The sequence below is a fragment of the Tinamus guttatus genome, unplaced genomic scaffold (assembly GCF_059628265.1).
Source record: "Tinamus guttatus ecotype Peru unplaced genomic scaffold, ASM5962826v1 Tinamus_guttatus_pri_ptg000197l, whole genome shotgun sequence".
Lineage (NCBI taxonomy): Eukaryota > Metazoa > Chordata > Aves > Tinamiformes > Tinamidae > Tinamus > Tinamus guttatus.
Genome location: NW_028288731.1, coordinates 834353 through 853887, shown reverse-complemented (window position 1 = coordinate 853887; position 19535 = coordinate 834353). Strand labels below are relative to the sequence as shown.

At 40.9% G+C, this 19535-nt stretch overlaps 1 protein-coding gene across 2 annotated transcripts in view; it reads right to left on the bottom strand.

Annotated features, from left to right (window-relative positions):
* Positions 1–5012: 5012 nt before the first annotated feature.
* The window catches only part of LRRFIP1 (LRR binding FLII interacting protein 1), a 77731-nt gene continuing 63208 nt past the window's right edge, over positions 5013–19535 (bottom strand). The window contains exons 11-19 of one of the 2 annotated variants that reach the window (XM_088523679.1): positions 16993–17025; positions 15716–15841; positions 14853–14924; positions 12550–12720; positions 11769–11861; positions 11220–11312; positions 9900–9992; positions 9317–9458; positions 5013–7682 (exon numbers count right to left, since the gene is read on the bottom strand). In XM_088523679.1, the coding sequence (XP_088379805.1) occupies positions 5512–7682; positions 9317–9458; positions 9900–9992; positions 11220–11312; positions 11769–11861; positions 12550–12720; positions 14853–14924; positions 15716–15841; positions 16993–17025 (2994 nt within the window). In that variant the 3' untranslated portion in view covers positions 5013–5511. The remainder of the gene's footprint in view (positions 7683–9316; positions 9459–9899; positions 9993–11219; positions 11313–11768; positions 11862–12549; positions 12721–14852; positions 14925–15715; positions 15842–16992; positions 17026–19535) is intronic. The other variant, XM_088523680.1, reaches the window with a different exon arrangement.

Here is a 19535-nt window from a genome sequence, read left to right as displayed (position 1 = left end):
TAAATACCTAAAATCCTCAAAAAAAATTGTCACAGAAAATTTCCCCGCTCTTTATTTTTTGGCAAATGATTTATTCCATGTTAAGTGACACGTATGCGTAAATTCTAGACCAAAAGTAAGAAGTGAAAGAAAAGAATATTTTACAGAGAGGCAATAAATGTTCTATGGACATATTCAATAAAACATTCTTAAAAAAACAAGACTGTGTCTGGCTGTGCATTAAGTCTCAAGGGCAAGGATTGACTTCATAAATGGTAACTTCCTTGAAAGGCCACTGTCCCTGCAGAGAAACAGATAACTGAAGTTTTTCATAAGCATTATATCTGCTACAGAGTATCATGGGACCAGCAGTTATTATTTTAGCTATTTAGCAAACTAATCTAATTTCTCCAGCATTTCTTGGTGAACTTTCTATTGCCCACATATGAAGGCTTATGCTTGGAGATATAATTTGCTGCTCTTAACACTTGGACCATATTTATTTTTCCCTTGTTTTTCAGAAACACATGCTCACAGAATTTAGGGGGGCTAAGGTCAGCAATTTGCAATACTTTGAGCACTGACCGCCTTGCAAAAGGAAATAAGTGCACTGGGTCAGATCTTTCTTGCACTGTATCCTGAGTTAATGCACAGGAAGACATTTCCTTTGGGATAGTAAAATGACAAGCACGCAGTAATCCCCAGCAGGAACAGGCCAGCACACAGCTGTCCTACGCCGTGTGGAGCGGCACAGGGATTTCTCTGAGCCTCTGCTACTCTTCCAGATTCAGCAAACACTCGGCATTCCCATTTTCCTGCAATTACCTGCTCTAGCAAGGATTCCCGTTCGTCAATGAGCCTTCTCAGCCTGTCTGAAAGAGAAAACTGAGAGTTCAGCGCGGGCGTCGTTGGGCCGCGCGTTTCAGAGGCAGGTACACGGGAGGGTTAGCAAAACGACGGATGAAGTTAGGCACGTACCGGCCGGGACGGGGAGGGGGCTGCAGCCGGGGGAGGTTAGGCCACTCTCAGGGCATGCTGGTCACGGCCGCAGGCACCCGCTGCATGCAAAGGGGCTAATCTTCTACGTTAGGGTAGCATGCAACAACTCTAGGGGCAAACACAACTGCAACACAAAAGCTCACAGGTCTTTACAGTTCAACATGACGAAAACACTGTCAACACCCAGAATGGGAACTAAGCACGTTCTCATTCAACACCGTGGCAATGACACTTTGTAATAACTCCACCCTTATAATCTTAGTAAGAGATTTGCCCGTGTCGATATCTTTGTTTGTTTTAAAAGCAGCAGCCTGGTAAAATATTTACTCTTTAATATACTCTTTAATCCTTTAGAGCAAATTCTCCCAGCCAAACACCCAAGAGGTGATAGGCAAACCAGGACAACTCGTGGGTTAGACTTGAACTTGGAAGCACTAGAGATCAGCACATATGTGCTCACTGGAACTGGGAAGCACTAGAGATCAGCATATATGATATGTATTAATTAAGTACACACTACAAGATTGAGACAACTAGAAAAAAAGATATGGAAATGAGTAAATAAATGATGTTTTTAATTCCCTGTTCCTCAAAACAAAATTTTGTGAAAGCGTTTTACTTGGCACTGTATGCAACAAATCTGGAATCATCATATCACTATAAAGTTATTTTCCCATATTAATTTACCACCTTATTTTGCTCAGGTACCCCCACAACACAGCATTCATTACTCTTTAAAACACATCAGACCTAAGCTCTTACCACACACATTTACCCTGCATGTTTCTTGCGGTTTTATTTTGTCCATCCCCCTTGCCAGCAAGAAGGTTTGGGGGTTATTTTAAATCCGCTAAAATCTTAGGGTCATAAAAAACTTTCATGTTGTGAGACTACATCTGAATTTTTGGAAACCTTTAAATATTATAGTCCTCCTTCATTGTTAAATTCTGAACAGGCCAAAGTCTTGTGGTCTGCTCCTTTTTTTCCCATTCACACACTTATTTCGGGGAATAAAGAGCATTAATTCTATTCAAGTGTAGGGAAAGCAAAGTTTCCCACTGAAAGACCCTCTACAATGATGGAGGGCTCTAGGCCATTAGCTAGCAATACCACGGTACGTTACTCCCCTCCTGTGCACACAGTTTCCAAACCCTTTACCTTGGTTTTTGATACCCAAATACAGCTCTTACAGGGACATTCCAGTTCAGCACTCCTACACATTTGTTCTGAACAGCAGGTCCTAGAGGTGTTTCTGAGACATTTGTAAAACACCCAACATGGTTTCAGCTGAGCATTAACATGGAAAAAAAAAAAAGTCCACATTTTGTAAACTTTGGAGACAAAACAAAAATTGTTGAGCCTAAAATGCTGCAAAACAATAAAACAGTTTCACGTATCTATAATAGAGCAGCTAGGAAGAGACACTGAGAGTAGAAATTCTGCTAAATGATGAAAGATAAGGAGGAAAAGGCCCATGAAGAAAGCTAGGAAAGCAAAGAGCAAAAAAGAGATTGCCTATGTCCAAACTGGAGACAGGGTTGGGGATTGCATGTCAGCAGAGATTGAGAGGCTACTGAGAATTAGGAAGGAGGACTGATACAGAAGAGAATCTGTGGGAGGCCATGTCGGACCACAGGGGAAAAAAGAAAAAGATCAGTTTGCCAAAATCTCCATCTCTGCAAAGCCTCCTTGCCTTTATACTTAAAAAGAAGGTGTTTTCCCAACAAACGGAAGAGCTGAGGAGTCCCACGGCCTGGAGCGGAAAGGAGCGACCTAGCAAATTCATGCGGAGAAGCTAATGACCCTTCTCGGGCAAAGCGGTCATTATCCCTATTGCACGCAGGACAATCCTGCAATTAGAATGATAATTAGGGTGTGAAACTCATCTCCCTCTTCAATTGGACTTCAGCAACGCTCCTTCCCACCTACTCCCTGCGCCAGTTCCCAGCTCCTCTACGCGCGAGGGAGCCTGGGAACGCGCCAACGCTGGAAGCTGGGACACCAGCTCCACGGCCCCGAGACCCTGCTTGGTCCCCCCAGCTGCTCCTCGGGCTGCCTTTTGCAGGGTCAGCACCTAAAATGTCCCTGTCCGCATCTCCCGGCCATGGCGGACTGCCCTGGGCTAAAAGGAAAGCAAGGAAGGGGGCAGCCGTGTCCGTGTCTGCTTCTTGCTTCGCCTGGGCTGTGAATTTGCAATTTTGCTTGCTGTGACAGCTGAAGGCAACAAGAGGGGCAAGTTAAATCTTCTCTTGTGTCTCTTGAGATATTAGCGGGAAACTGCTAAAGCGTTTAACTTTCCAACATGTACATTTTATATGTACATAAAAATCACTGCAGTAATAGTAAAATAAGATCAATAAAGTAATAAAATTCCAGCAACACCAAGCCTTCCCCATCCTCCATAACAGTACACATTTCAATCGTATGCCAACTGCCACGTAACATTGGACTTGTTATATTTTGAAGATAACCCATAGAAATTCCCTTTGCATATATGTGCATATAGCCAAGGAAGAGCTGGAGAATCCCAAGACGGTCTTGTCCGTGGTGGTCATCCAGCTGCAGAAGACACCAGCGGCTACCGCTTGAGTTGTCATTGCCTCCCTTCCTCCAACTTGGCTTTAAAAGGTCTTTTGAACTATGAGTTACTTATAAATCCCTCTGCAAGCATGGCTAAAACCTGACAAGCATGTTTCAGTGCATGTAAGATTTAAATGTAAATACATTTAAAATACAGTGGTGAGTCTGGCAAAGAAAAATATTTACCTAAAACCTGCTGCACAGTGAGCAATGCTTCAGAGTTCTCTGATATTTTAGGTCAGCACTTTGTATAAACCCTTGGTGTAAACAAGGGCTCATACTTACAGAAACCACACTGAAGCTGCTGTAAGTTGGAAAGAAGCCATATCAAAATTGGAAGTTTACAGTAACTGGTGCCATCTCATTCCAGGTCCTCAAACACGGAGGTTGCCCTTTCCTAGCAGGAGCCCCTACCAGCTCCATAGCTCAAAGTAACCAGCAACGCTAAGGAGAAAGCTGCAGACTCAGTAACTGTCAGTCCCTAATGGTAGCAAAAGAATCCTTATGCACTATGCTTCTAGGAAAAATATTTTTGAAATAATACAAATGTCCTTAAATATTTATGGAGGTTCATAAACACTGCTCTGGACAGACAATTTAAAGTATAAAATATGTTTATTTCAATTATATACAGCTCAGTACATTTTGATATACATCATCATATTTTGTTTGCACTCCCACTTTGTAACATTAGTACAAATACATCTGGCTGTAGCCTCCTCCCAGTTCTTCAGTTTGCATTCCCTTCTGATATTCAGCGCTTAAAACAACTTTAAAATAATTTTTAATTAGGCAACGCACTTCCTCCGCAGCAGTATAAAAGATGCAAGACGACACATACCAATGAGTTGAAGTGTCTAATTTATGCCAGCAATTTGAAAAAATCCAGCTTTTCAAAAAGGCATGGAGGCCAGGATACAGAACAATCATCTTTGGTCTCTCATTCAGTAAAAATTAAGACATCCAAAATTATCTTCTTTCCCAAAAAAGAACAAGGAAAGATTTTTTCAGAGATTGAAAAAAAAATTGCAAAAAAATATATAATGCAGTAAAGAAATACAACTTAAAATACAATCTTCCAAGAAAAAAATAGGTATTTTATATGTTTGTAGCTAAACAGTACTTGATGGCAAACCTAAGCACACGGCATAGTGTGTACTAACACTTTTTTAGGAAAAAAAACCCCACCATGTGAGACATGGCATTAAAGGCTTACTGCGGTGCAAAGTGCCTAAATTAAGTAAACATATATATTTACTCCTTTCAGCAGACTAAGACCTGTATGTTGCAAATTCGCCAAATTGTATATTGTTCCTTCAGAGTGTGCAGACTAAGCAGATTCACAGTGACCTGTGCTTTGGCAGCTCTTCTGGTGTACTGCATTTTGGCATACGTCCGTATCAGACACATAACACAAAATGGAATGAGATTAATCTTTTTGCATAGTTAAAAAAAAAATGGTGCCTTGACTTTAATCAATCATAAACAAGTTTCAACATTAGATCACAGTGTTGCAACAGTTCCATGATGAGGCATGACTGGACATACTGCAGATCTAATGTGCATAATACATTCAAGACATCTACCCTAACTCTAGGCCAGAAAGTAGGAGTTTATATGAGGGATTCTCAGTAGCAGTTATCCACACCAGGAGTACTTGCAAGACAGTGTGAATAATCCATTTGTGAAGCTCACTCTTTCGGTGATAAACAATTAATCAAAGAGAGCAAACTCAAAACTACACATGTGATTTCTGGTGGCCAAGTATGGCAGGAAATAACTTAAAACATGCATCCTTGCCACTTATGTAACCCAACATTTCTTAGGTGAGCTTTACCTACAGAGAAAGAGCGCTTAGCGTATTCCTAAAATCTGATTTATTGTGCAAAGTGCGTGCTTCCATATTGAAGCTGGACCAACGGCACGTAGCTAACTTCATCCAAGACTCTGAACTCATGATATTCTGCAGTCATCTTTCGACTTACCCTTGCCCTTCCTACCACCTTGTGAATCCTCTTTGCTTTCATCCCTGTCATTGCCACCACCTTCCAAATCCTGTTCTGAAACATTTTCGTCTGCCATTTTTTCCAGATCATTGGAGTCTGATGCTTCATCGCTGGCTTCCAACGCATCAGCCTTCTCATCAGTTTTCTGTGAAGATCCTTTCCCTTCCAAATGCCTTGTTTCTTCTGTCTCACCCTCTTTTTTATGCTGCAGGCTGTCATCTTCAGTCAATGTGTTTTCAATGTCTGCGTTGTCTTGGCCTTCTCCAGTTTCACTACATGAGGCAACTTCCCTGATCACACCATGTGCTCCAGCTCCTTCTCCTTTCTGGGTATCAGCTTTCTCTCTACCACATTTTTCATCAGTTTCCGGTATCTGTTTTGATTCCTCATCAAAATCAAATGCATCACTATCATTTTCCACTCCTTCCTCTGCTCCACTCTCCAATTTAACTTCTTCAGCAACATTTTCATCCAGCTCAGTTCTCTGTGCAAGAGTCTCTACCTTGCCCTCTGCTAAAGATTCCTTGGCCTCACCCTGCTCTTCTGTTCCCTGATTTTTGTCCTCTTCAGTCCCTTGAACCTTCTGATTTTTATCTTGCTCCTTCTCTGTACACTTATGTACATTTTCTTGATCTGGAGTTTGTTCTTTGGCTTCTGAGCTGTCTTGAATAAAGTGCTGCAATGGTTTGGTAGTTTCCTGTAAAGAACTACCTGCATCTTGCTCGGATGCAAATCCACCATCTGGAAGGTTCAGCTGTTTCTTGGTTTCTTTCAATGCTTCTTCATCAACTTTGTTTGCAGTAGTTACACAAAGACCTTCAGTTGCCTCCTGCCTAGATTCACCTTCCTCTTGTTTAGCTATGTTGTGATCTTCAGCTTCTAAAGAAATTCTCTTCTCTCCCACCGTATCGCAAGTAGTTTCCTCAATACACGGAGCTGTTTCAATTTCTATGCTTGGTTTTAAATCTTCTACCCTTTCAGTTTTATTCTCCTTTCTTTTTCCAGACTCATCCTGTATTTCTGCTTCTGATTCCTCGCTGTCACAATCTGAAGGACTTGGGTCTACACTGCTTCCCTCCTGCTTGATTATTCCTTCAGAACCTGAACATGCTTCCAATTTGTTCATCAATACTTCCTCCTGTCTGTCCTCCTCGCTCACAGCCTTTTCATGCTCTGTCTTATCTTGCATTTTTCCTTCCTCTAATGAAACTATGGGACCATTCTCTGAAGAAATTGGTCCGATTTGTGTCTGATCTCCATCTTCCCCTTCACTCACAGCTGCTGGGGCACCACTTTCACATGAGTCCTTCCCCTCCATACCCTTGGACTCCGTTTTCTTGGCCTGACCTTGAGCTGCGTTTCCCATCTCATTTTCTTCTTTGGCTATACTACTTCCATCAGTTCTCCCATCAGTACACTCTTCCAAGACATTCCTATCTTTCTCATCAGTGTTTTCTTCTGAGTGCTGGAGTCCCTTGGTGTGATTCTCTACACTGGGCTCTTGGCTAAATGAACCCACTGCTGCAACCTTTGGAAGCCCTGGCTGATCCAAAACCAGCTCACTGCTGTTACTCCTAATAGCAGCTTCATTACCACCCACTGCATTGCTAGCTTCCAAATCCCCTCCCTTCTGCTGTGCTGCAGCCTTTTCTAATTCACATTCTACACCTAAATCACTAGGCATTTCCTGAGGAGTCTCAAAAACCTGACCTGACAGTGCACCCACCTCTAGCTTCTGATTTTTCCTTTGATTTATGTCACTATGTTCAGCTTCCTCACCAACAGGCTGTTGGGCTTCTATGTGACTGCCTGTCGATTCCCCCTCCTTTCTCAAGTCATCTGCATCAGTATCGTCATTTGAGGAAACATTCCCTGATGCCTGCTCTGGATGGCTTTGGATTTGTTCTGCACGCCTACTGTTTGTTAACATCACTGTTGACATGGCAGCATTCTCTTCAGTGATTTGTTCTGCCTTTGCATTTTCATCAGCATGCAATGTCTTTATTTCCTGCTCCTCAGACTCCTCTTTGTGCTCCTCCTGCTCAGTATTCTGCAAGATTTCTCTTTTCCCCACATCCTCCAAAATCTCATTTTTCATGTCCACTTCATTGGCTTTGCCTAAAAGACCATTGAGAAAGTTGAAGGGACCACACCATAGCACTTTGCTCCCCCATTTAAAGCCCAAAAGAGAAAGAATCAAAGAACAGGTTAATAAAAGATCAGTTTTTGCCAATTATGTGAGGCAAAGCAGCAGCTGAATTAGTAAGGGCTGGAGTTTTTATGATCTGTGAAGTCCACCACCACCCTCTCAAAGCAAGAACAGTCTCCAGTGCCGGCTTGTGTTTTTGTAAAATAAAAGATTTATGCTTTGGCAATGTGTGGAGTACAGCTTTCGTAGATGAGAACTTTGTTTCAAGCAGTGCATTTTAACAATAAGATCTGCAGATATCACACTGTAACAGTAGAGATGTTTTGTTCTCAGCAATATCCTCTGTAACTTGAGCTCTACTGCGACTCTGTGCACGCAAGAGTGTCTGATGCCATTGCCATGAAGTAATCATGCAGTATTCAGTAACATTTTGTTCCTAATTACCAAGAACAAACATGAGTGTGTACTACAAACACTGTGAAAGTAAAATGTGTTTGGCAAGCAAATGTTGCAGCTGATTCAGATAACCATCAATGGTTGGGTCTTGGTGAGTACCCCTTACAGCTGCTTTATCCACCCAAAAGGAATGGGAGTTTTTTTAAGCAGTGTTTCTTCCTATTTATATTTAGCAGTAGATACTAAGACAGTGTTCTTGGTTTCAACAGTTAATTTGGGGGTTTATGTTATGCCTGTTTCCACACAAACAATCAGGAGGGCTAGAGAATGCATTTAAAGCATTTAAAAATATATCCTTACCTTGTTTTTCCTGTTCCAAACTATTTCCACACTAAAAACTGAGTAAGGAAACAGCAGCCAATAGCTAAAAGCAAGATAACTTTCACTTGCAACAGTTGGCTGCCTGCTGCTATTTGCTAACATGGTGACTTTGAACAGCAACAACAGCAAAAGTCAATTGTTTCCTTTCATTAGTGTAAGGAGACTAAAGTGAGTTCATCTATTGGCCTTTCATCACTACCCAAGAGGAAAGTTTTTGCCAACCAGATTCCTCCTCCTTGATACTATCCATCTCACAGAATCATATGCTTTGAGTTTAATAGCACTAATCCTTGTTACAGCAAGTAAATGATGACATTTTTAATATTAACTGCTCAATAGTACTAGATATCATGAATGAAAAAATTATGTATTAGTGTGTTTTAACAGTGTCCAGCACTATTGTTCAGCAGACATTACAGTTCGCAGATATAAAAAGAAATGACTTGTACGCTGGTTTTACAAATGAAGCTAGAATGCTTTTTAGTCTGTTTCTTTAGATATGTGCTAAAAATAGCAAACAAAAGCAGGATGATTCCTGGCATTTTCAGATGGAAGCTTTAAATAGTCACCTAGGTGACTGCTACTTCTCTGTAATATACAATACTGAATTCTTGTCCTTTGTCTCCTTGAACAAAAGATTCCTTTTGAGGAAACTGCACGATATACTTGGAGTGATAACAACTATTAAGCAGAAAAATGCACAGGAAGTGATTCAACAAGTAGCATGCGGCGTGATGTGTTAATTGTCCAACTAAAAAATGCCCAATCTCCAAGCAAAGGTGAATGAATGGACAGATGGACAGATAAAAGCAGATAAAGTACTTACCTAGCGTCCCATCCCCTGATGTCTTTAGTGCATGAGTTGTGCCTTGGACAGCTTTGGAAGAATCCAGGTGTCCTTCACTATTGAGAATGTCTGATGTCTCCCCATTGGTGGCTACTTCAGAGTCTGGGATTATGCCATGTTTCTGCAGAAAAGTAAAGGCATCGCTTTAAAGCTATCTCTTAAAGTAAAAGACAGCTCAGATGGTCTTGTTCTTGAAATTTTGAATAAATGATTGCCTCAATCATTCCATTAAAAATGGCTAGAAGTCAGAGAAGAACCCAGACCGTTACAGTTGTTCTCAATTTAGCCATCATCACAGTCAGCATTCAAACTAGATTTTTTTAAAAAATAACAACATAGTCATTTACACTGCTCCTTGTATATAGATCTCCTGCAAAAACAGCTATTGAGTACTGAGAGCTCACAGTCTTATATTAGAGGTACACATTTCATTAGGTAATTCTCCAAATGGCAACTCAAGGTGGCATCAAAACAAAGTGCCAACCTAGAATCACCTTCTGCCAAAATCTACAAGAGGCAACAGAACTGCTTTAGCTACACATCTCTCATTCCTCTGGCATACCTTCAGTTGCTCCTTCAGCACAACCACTTCATCTCTAAGGTCATCCCGCTCACTCCTTATGGAATCAAAGAAATCTTTCTGCCTCTCTAAAGCCTGAGTTCCCAACACAGACAGAGGGCGAGGAGATGTAAAGAAAGGAAAGGAAACAAGTGAAAAGTAAGCGTAAACAAGAATGAACAGATTAAAGATATTTGGAGATTCATGAAAATGGCATGTATGAGGAAGGTAAAATTTAAAGGACTGAGGTCACATACACATCGATAAACTTAAAACCCAAGAAGTGCACAACTTATTCAGCAATCGTTCAATCCCAGGAATTCCTATTAAGGACATTCAGGCCCCAGTCCTTCATTAGGTTTCGATAACATGGGAAAATGAGGATGCACTTTTCATTTGCATCTGCTAGGAAAGATAATTCATATCCATAACACTTCAACGTGTAACTCAAAGAAATAATGCAAATCCCATGTATTAACAGAAGAACATGGAAGTTGGCCTGGCAAATCTTAACAGGCTGCTAATTCCCTGGGTTACATCATGGAGGCAGCATGCTTCAATTAATTTGAAACTGGCAGTAGTCTGTCTTTAGACTTTGCGATGCACCATGTGCAAATGCCTGTTGTGTCAGTGGAAGTCCTTATTTGTGTATTGATACCGAAATATCAGAATGGTAACAAAAACAAATAGCTTTACCATTCTGAGTTTCAAGCGGCTAGAAGTTATTGGACATCATCAGCACAGAAAATGTGCCAAATTTCCTTCCCCCTTCTATATTAAGTCTTTCAGTGCTTGTTATCAGAAATTAAAGCCATATATGTACTTTTTTTTTTTTCCCAGTGGGTTTCCATTTGGCTTTGGGGTAGGGAGTGTGCAGGGTGGGGAGAGCAAGGGAGAAGCAACTACTTTCATCCCAATGGCCCATAAATAAGTCTATTAGTTCTTTATCACACCCCAATTTTTGCTCATAGTCCATAGACCAAACCTGAATAAGCAAAAACTGCAGGCTGATGGAATTGCCTTCTCAATAGCCTTCGTTTGATTCAAGAGCACTTCCTTTCTCAGTATGGCATACGCATATGGTGCATCCCAGTAAATACATTAATCAAAATTCTGAAAACAGACCAGCTGATAAGTTTTTCTTGGATTGCATCACACTGGCCAAAGACAAAATTTGCTATCTGCTACTTTGCAGGTAATATGAGGCAGCCACATCAAGCAAAGGCACTAGGGAGGATTTTATTCATGGGGTCTTGCAAAAGCAGGATCAGCTGGAGGACAGCAGTGCCACTCCGAACACACATCAGGAGTTCACAGTCCTACCCCTATTTTTTTGTCTTTCCACTCTATTGTCTCCTGGAGATCAGAAATTTCCCTGACATAGTTCTGCTGTTTCTGTTGCAGCTGTTGGATTTCCTGAGGGACGGAGCAAAACAAGAAGACAGAGAGCAGGTAAACAGGTTAACATAGGAAGTCAAGACTGCAGTGATGCCAAAGGATGGAAAAAGTCAGGCGTTAAAGTAGACAAGTATCTACATACACAGTGTCATAGTCACTAACCTCTAAAACCCTACACTTCTTTAGGCAATATTACTATCAACGAGATGTCATAAAATAAGGTTAACACCTTTCTCCACAATGCAAAATGCAATTTATTTTGTATTTGTGGACAACGTAAAAAAAATCCAATTACAGATAATGCTTGTGATAAATGCTGTTTCAATTAGTCTGCTTGGCCTGAAACACTCATATTTCTTGAGGTGTAAATTTTGAGTACAGAAGATTGTCCATGCCTCCCCCTTCTATACACCTACTGCCACCTTGAGCACAGCAATCACAGAAGCTGTTGAAAGCAACAAAGCTGTTACTTACTGCAAGCATTTCTTCTCTTTGCTTCAAAGCTTCTTTCATTTCCATGAACTGAAACTGCAGTATGCTGTGAGCATGCTTTTCCCTCTCAAATTCCTATAGATAATAAAATAATTTATGAGCTTATTTTAACTGAAAATAGCCATCACATAAAAGCAAGGATAAAACACATCTAACCACACACAGAAAATGCTACCCTTAGTCTTCTAATTGCACTCCCACAAGACTCCAAATTTTTACCTTGTTTTTCTTTTCCAAGAAGCTATTGCATCAACTTCATTTCTTAGTGACCAACCCTTTAGTGTCAAGATGCTGAATTCATGGAAAGCTTAATTCAATACTCAGTCACATAGTCGGCTTAATATAAAAACTATACCACTTTCCTATGAGCCTCCTGAACAGAGTTTTGCACTGCAAATACTCTAGAAGAAAAACACAAAACACCCACACATGGAATCCTCCAGAACTCACTGTGAAGCAAATCTGCTTAAAAAAGGCAGAATAAAAGGATATGCTAAGGCTCTCCTTATCTTGCATGTAAGATATTTCCTCAGAAGTTGCTTTAAAAGAAGTGAAGGTGGGAAGGATTTCCCATTTGGGCACCCGCATGGACACAGAGATGCCCATTAAGGCAAGTGAAATAGCATTGAAAACAATCCACTTATGTAACAGTTAACTTACTTAAAATCTTGAATGGAAGGTTAATTGCCTCCTCTCAAAGGCACCTGTTTGACCAAAACAGAACCAAGGCTGTGCTCACAGCGTGCCACAGCTACATACGTACTTTGCTTTTCTCTTCATACTGCCTCCTGGATTCTGCCAGCTGTTCTTCCAGCTCCAGCAGCGCATCCTTCAGGGTGTCCACTTGGTACATGAAGTTTGTCTTCTCATTGTCGAGCTGTGCATTTGACACCATAGCCTTTTTGTATTTCTCTTCCACTTCTGCTAGCGAGTCCTGCAAAGGAGAAGCAGCCATGGTCGGCGCTCCATTGGAAACACCCAGCTGCCTCGGAGGGGGACTCAGCCAGCCAAATCTCCGTAACCATTTCGTGCTGCAGATGCCTCCCTGGGCTTTCCCCAGCCTTCTAATTGCACACGAGAAAAGGCACCTTGAGATGGATAAAACGGGTCCTTTCCTCCTCCGCGGGAGCTGCTGCTTTTGCAGGGTGCTCCTCCTGCCCCCGCCTCCTCTGCACCCTGGCAGCCCTGAACCCGACGGGTTGCCTTTCTTTGATTGCCCTAATAAGCTGAGCTTTAGATTAAGGCAGTTTAGCAGCCACCTCACATTAATTTCAGGGGGCACAAGAGCAAGCAAACTTACTGGCTCAGGAAATGGAATTATCCACAAAAAAAAAAAAAAATTGCAGCTTCTGTGACCTGCTGCATTCTTTTTCACCAGATTTCAGTAACACACCTTATACTCCAGGCTCTTAAAATTTTTCTCTATAAGATACAGTTCCCAGAGACTTGAAAACTCCTTTGCTGAATTCAACCTCAAGACAGGAGTTCCTGAGGTTTTTATAACAAGAGTAGCTAAAATGAGGATCATTTTCTCTATGCACAGACTTTTTATCATGTGATTTTAATACAGAAATAAAAGACTCTCAAACAAAAACAGTGCAAATATGCAAACAAATGGACATCCATGTCAATATTTTAGTTTACAGGTCAAGCACTTTCTCTTGGAGTAAGAGCAGTATCAGAATCACAGCTAGAGCACAGGGCAAGTTTCATATACTTCCACCAGCACGACATTTTTACCAGTTCAATAAAGAGAACTGGGGACTATCATGGTGGCATGACGGCAAATATTAAGATCTGAATCAGTTTGGTTCATATTTCTGTGAACAAACAAGAGAAATTTGTCTTTAAGGACATGAGTTTGTATAGATCCAAATGCAAATCATGTTATAGCGCACTTTCCAGTCTGAGTATGAGAAATACCAAAAAGCAGCAGCCAGGATTTGAAAATAGCTGGAAAGGAAGTATATGCAAATAAGTGTTTAAGAGAGGTGCTGAACAATTCTTCCGGCATGCTAAATTTTGTTTTGTTAGCAACAAGTTCCATCACAAGGATTGACTACAGACTTAACGTGAAGCACCTTTTTTATACCAAAAGCAAAGCCCAAATTAAAAAGGGTCATTGAAACCTCATGCAGCTTAGGTACAAGTCATCACAAAAGGCATTCTAGGGGACACCAACTGACAAAAGCTAACTACGTTTTCTATGCGGTGAATATTATTTTGCTACACACTGATCAGGGAAAAAAAGAGTCAGGCTTTTCAAAAAAAGGCCCAAACTATTCTTTTTCCATTTACAACTCACTTAAGATGGCAGTAACGTCATACATCGCAGCATTGAGCATATCAAAAACACAGTCAACAGTTGATGTTGATACAAATTGCATTATACACACGGATGTCTACTTGTGTCTTTGCAAGGCTGCCATTTCCAAAAACGCAGCTCATGTTATTGCTCACTTACTGGAGGGGTGTATTTTGCTGCACCAAAATGATTTTACAACTTTGTGAGGGTGGTACTGCTGTGAGTGCTCATTCTATGGGCAACAAGTAAAGGAATTGTTCAAAGGGTTTCTGTGAGCTAAGGAGGACTCTAAGGGCAGCCTTCACCTCCACACACATACAGCTGTCCAGACGCAAGCTGGACCTCACCAAAGTAAAATGCAAGGACACACATACAACCTTCTAAAATTTCATCTTTCATAGCACTATAGACCACAAGTTTTAGTTCATTTCCAGTTTGGGGACGCTTCTTGGATTATGGGTTTTTTTGTTAGTTTTTCTTTTTAACTAGTAACTTGGATTTGTTAGTAAGGTGATTGCCTTCTCAAAACATCAAATAGAACATGCAAGAGTAACCAGCAGTCTTTCAGGCGGCATTTAGATGAATTTCTCTCAACAGCCAGCGGGCACCAGAAGAGATGTCCTTTCTGGGAGGAGACAAGTGTTCCACACCATTCGTGAGCCCTCCCAGAAGAGGAGCATGCAAGATCAGTGCCCACGCCGACTCTCTCAACACTTAGCTGGTGTTAATCATCACACGTCCAGGCTACAGCAAACCAGTACCTTCATTTCTTTCAGTCCCTGCATGTATCTGCCTTCTACATCCTGAATCTGGTCCTTTAACTCATAGATATCCTGAGAGAAACGATGAGATAGTGAATGATGCTGTAGAAACTGAGGGGTGGTAAATAGAGCAGGCCACACAGGCTGAGCAGATCAATCCTAGCCTGCACACTTGTCATTTCTGGGCTAAAAGTTCATTCCAGCTCTACTCTTTTTGACCTTAATTTTTTTTTTCTTAAACTAACAAAAATAAAAATAAAGCTATTTTCCACTCAGATTTTCGCTCAATGGGAGGAATATCAGATTGAATAACTACTTACTATTCAAATGTGCCTAAATAAGGCATCAGGAATTAATTATGAAATAATCCCTCCCCAGGTTGATAGCTTTCCCTCAAGCTAGCAACCAGAAAGTGTGCAGTGCTCCTTGTATCGTTTCCAGCCTTACATCACTTTTTTTCCATTGACAAGTATGAGATGTTCTATTCCCATCAGTCCGTCCATCTGCTGCCGTACATCTACAGCTCTCCTCCAAATTTCCTGCAGTACACCACAGCTTGCCACCAAATATACAAAGCTGTTCACTATTTATTTACACCATATAATTCAGGGGGAAACATGCCAGTTATTTTTTGCTATCAGACCTGAAGGAAACCATCTCCTTAATACTGAGGCAGGAAGCAGCTCTTGTTAGTAGTGGCACTGTCAGTCTTCCTTCTTACTGTTGTTTCCACACACAAAAGCAATACTCCTTTGAAATAACTTTATAGATTATCTACCTAGAAAATAATGCAAGTTATTGCAATACTGCAACTGGCCAAAATAACCATCCCTAGCAACTCATGCTGTTCTGAAATATCTCACCTTTATTTCTCTAATAGATGCCTCTGTGTCAGCTGAGATGGAGGTGTCCCCGCTGCCTCTCCGTGAAGAAGTCCCACCCAGCGAAGCTAAGGTAGCTGCTGATAAGCTTGAGACAGTGCGAGTGCCCTAGAATTAAAACAAAACACAATTAAAAATGGTTATGACCCTTTTTTGGGAGACTTTTACATATACACATAATGCATGGTGTGAATGTACTTATAGAGACAAAACAGCAATTTCTCTTTGGCACCATCAGTGATATTCCAGCAGAGCAGATGGATCATCATTAGGTGCTTAGTTTTACCTATCAGCAAGGCAGAAAAGAACCAAACCAGAAACAAACCCAGTTTCTAACAGCAAGTTTTACATGCTCCGTTTTCAAAAAGGCACATGTAATCATTAATCATTGGAACACGTCTGTGCAACTTTGGCAGTCCCAAATCAAATCAGGAAGAAAGGACCCGACAGCAGTTGTCATACCTCCAGGTGTCTAAACCAACCAGAAACAAATCCGTGCCTGTGGTATCACCCTAACTGCCATCACAAACCAGTGACAAGCAGACCCAGAACAAGGGCTGCTGTTTCTCCACTTAGCAGCAGGCCAGAAGAGCAGGAGCTCTGCACTTCTGCTTTGCACAAACTTGATTAGAATGTAACCGTCCAGGAAGCGAATCCAAAGATCAAGATCTACCAAGGGAAACTAATGACAAAAGATTGATCTAATGTATTTAAATACTGCTGTATCTCTAACAAGAGTGTGTATGGCTTGGCTTCTGACTATTAATAAGACTGAACTTTTAAGAGCTAGAATCATCTTGCCAGACACCATTTTCAAAACTTGCACTGTTAAATCATGTAGAAGCTTTTGATAACTCAAGTTCATCTCCTTTTGTTCATATCTATGTCCTTGGCAGCAGCAGCCTCATTAACTGTTCTAGTGTACTGGGGTTTCTGCACAGAAGAGGCAACTTTTCAACCCTGCAGCATCATCTTATTATTTTTTTTAATATTGCATAAAGACACAATTAAAGTTTACTAAACAAAACCAGTGTTCACATAGCTGAAACTGCTTTAGGCTGAGCTACGTGCTGTTGAAGGTCACCTGCTTACCTGCTGATTGCCTTCAAAACAGTAGCAGTAGAAGGCTCCAATAATTTGAAGTTTTGCCCCACAATGGAATTTATAAGAGATTTCTATAAGTTCAGTGTGAATTTTTCCCCCCAAAAAGAACACCAAGAAACTACTGTTATGAGAATGATTTGTAAAATTTTTCTTACCTTCTCAAAGTCTTTTTCTGGCCTTTCTTCGATCTGCAAAACAAATATTTAGAATAAATCATTAGCTAATAGACAGTAAGAGATCAGAAGGGCAATTCCTAAACCTTTAAAAGACTTTTTGTTAGAAGCTTTTATCCATTCAAAGAACAACAGGTTCACTTAAAACAGTTAGCATCCAGGCCAGCACCTTAGGCTGAAAGTCTGAAGAGTCCACCTCAAGTTTCCTGGTAGCACATTATTTTAAGTTGAATATACATGTTGATGAAAAACTACAAGGTTTATTACATAAGTCAGAAGAACTGATCTATCCATATTCTTCCATATTATTTTCCATATCCTACATGATAACATTTCAAACATCCACTTGATGGTCAATCTGTGACCTAACAACACAAGGATTGAAAACCTACATGAGCATTAATTCAAGTTTTCAGTTGAAAGATCAATAATTTACCAGACCAAGAGAAAAAAAACAAACACAGGAAGAAAAGAGGAAAAGGAAGAAGCTTAAAATCTCAGAAAAAGGTTTCCTGCTTGTAAGAAAAAGAGACCTCTGACTTGAAGCAAAGATTCAAGTAGGGCTGAGACTACACAAACTAATCCTGAAGTGTCAGGAAGTGTCAAAGTGTCAAAGTCTAAATACACTAAACTGCCCACTGAGGCTTTCAGATATCCACTGGTAAGATATAAATACTGGGAAAAAACACAAAACCCGGGGAGATTTTTCTCCTATGGATAGGAACAATCCTTTCAACTTTTTACTCTTCCGAACTGAGCAAAACATCCAAGTTCCTAAGGGCAGAATTTAAAAAAAAAAACCTCAATGTTTCACCCTGGCAGTGCATTTCATACCTTAAAAAATATCCTAACAACTAGCATTAGGAAAACAAACTTTAAAGTAGAATACACGTGATTTAAAGCACTACATATAGCAGCATAATAATACAAATAGTGCTTTAAATTCACACAAACAGTGAATGCAAGTAGATATTTATGCACAACTTATTTTTTTTAAGCTTTCTTAATTTGGACAGAATAAGAAAAGCTACTGAATGTAGGTACTTCTGTTCAATCCTCTAAGTAAACTGCCTTTAGCTTTGCAAAGAGCCTGATGTGCTCATGCCAGCTGCTCCAAGGGGCAGCCCTGGCAGCTTTGTGGCCAAGCCAAACACGACACCGTTGTCAACACGAAGTTGTGGCGGGACAAACACTCTGTGTTGCCAAACTCCTGAACACACACACACACACAAAACAGGTTCTCCAGGAACTCAGATACAGGTTTCTGCAGAAATGGACACTCTGGGTTTAGGATAGGACTAAAAATTCTGTTTTTCTTAGTGGCAAATGAGTCACTGAACGTCCTGCAATTTCCTAAAAAGGAATGTGCAACCTCAGGCTTTACTAACATCAAGGAGCAAGCTTCAATCGTGTTATAATGACGCACAAAAGTAGTCTAGTAAAAGTTTCCATTTATAAAGGGGAAAACCTTGGAGAAACCTGCGGAGAGGAGAGGTGCATTTGTAGCTCTGCCTCGGCTCACGTCTGCGCCGGGCGCACTCGCTGCAAACAAGCTCTAGCCCTTCTCCGAAGCTGGAGCGAGCGTACCCTCACCCCAAGCCCCCAGGAACCTTTAAAACCTGGTGGTTTCAAAAAATACCACATATTTTATTTTCCTTACCAATGCCCCATTAGGCATGTCTATTTGGTGCCATGAATTACATACCACAAAAGCACATTCTCCTCAAACAAGTACCACCACCAAGTATTTTTTCAATATAAACATTTTAAACTCTTTTGAGAAAAGCCAGTTTCTCTCTCAGTTTCTCCTGTATATTATTTGGTTTTGATTCTGTTCTGCAATCATATATTTACTGCTTTCTCAGAGGAATTGTTTTCCCGGCCACCAGAGGGAACTCCGGGTTTTCCACCTTTGCCTGACCTCCTACAAGCACTTTTGTACTTGATGCAGAAAGGAACCAAATCAAGAAAATTCAGCAAGAAATGTTTTGGTTTTACCTGAAGTTAGATCATGCTCTGTCCAAAAATACTGACCTTCCATATCATCAAGCAATAATGAAGAATAAACATAAGCAGTCTAAAAGCCACCTCTCTGTTTCACAGCACTATATCCTTGGCACAACCTTTTGCATAAATTCACTGGCTTTTGAGATGTCAATAATGTGGACATTTCATCCCTGAGTACATACGGAGGAAGGAGAAAGGAGAAGTCTAGGTCTTTTGCAAAGGAACAGGCTGCTCTCTGTATCCAAACCACCAGCACTAGCAGAGACTCACTGCAGCAAGGAGCTCAACTCCAGCACCTATATATGGAAAACACTGCCTACATTTTCATAGATAATAAAAACATTTTGGCACAACACTTCAGAAAGCATTTTTATACTCCCGGGCCAGGTAGCAGGTTGACCCTGGAGGCTGTTGGAGCATCTGGGCTAAATCAGGAGCTGCCAGCAGCCACATCACGGGGCACCCAGAGCACCTGCAGGCAGTCAATGGGTGACCGATCACCGTCCAGCTCCATCCAC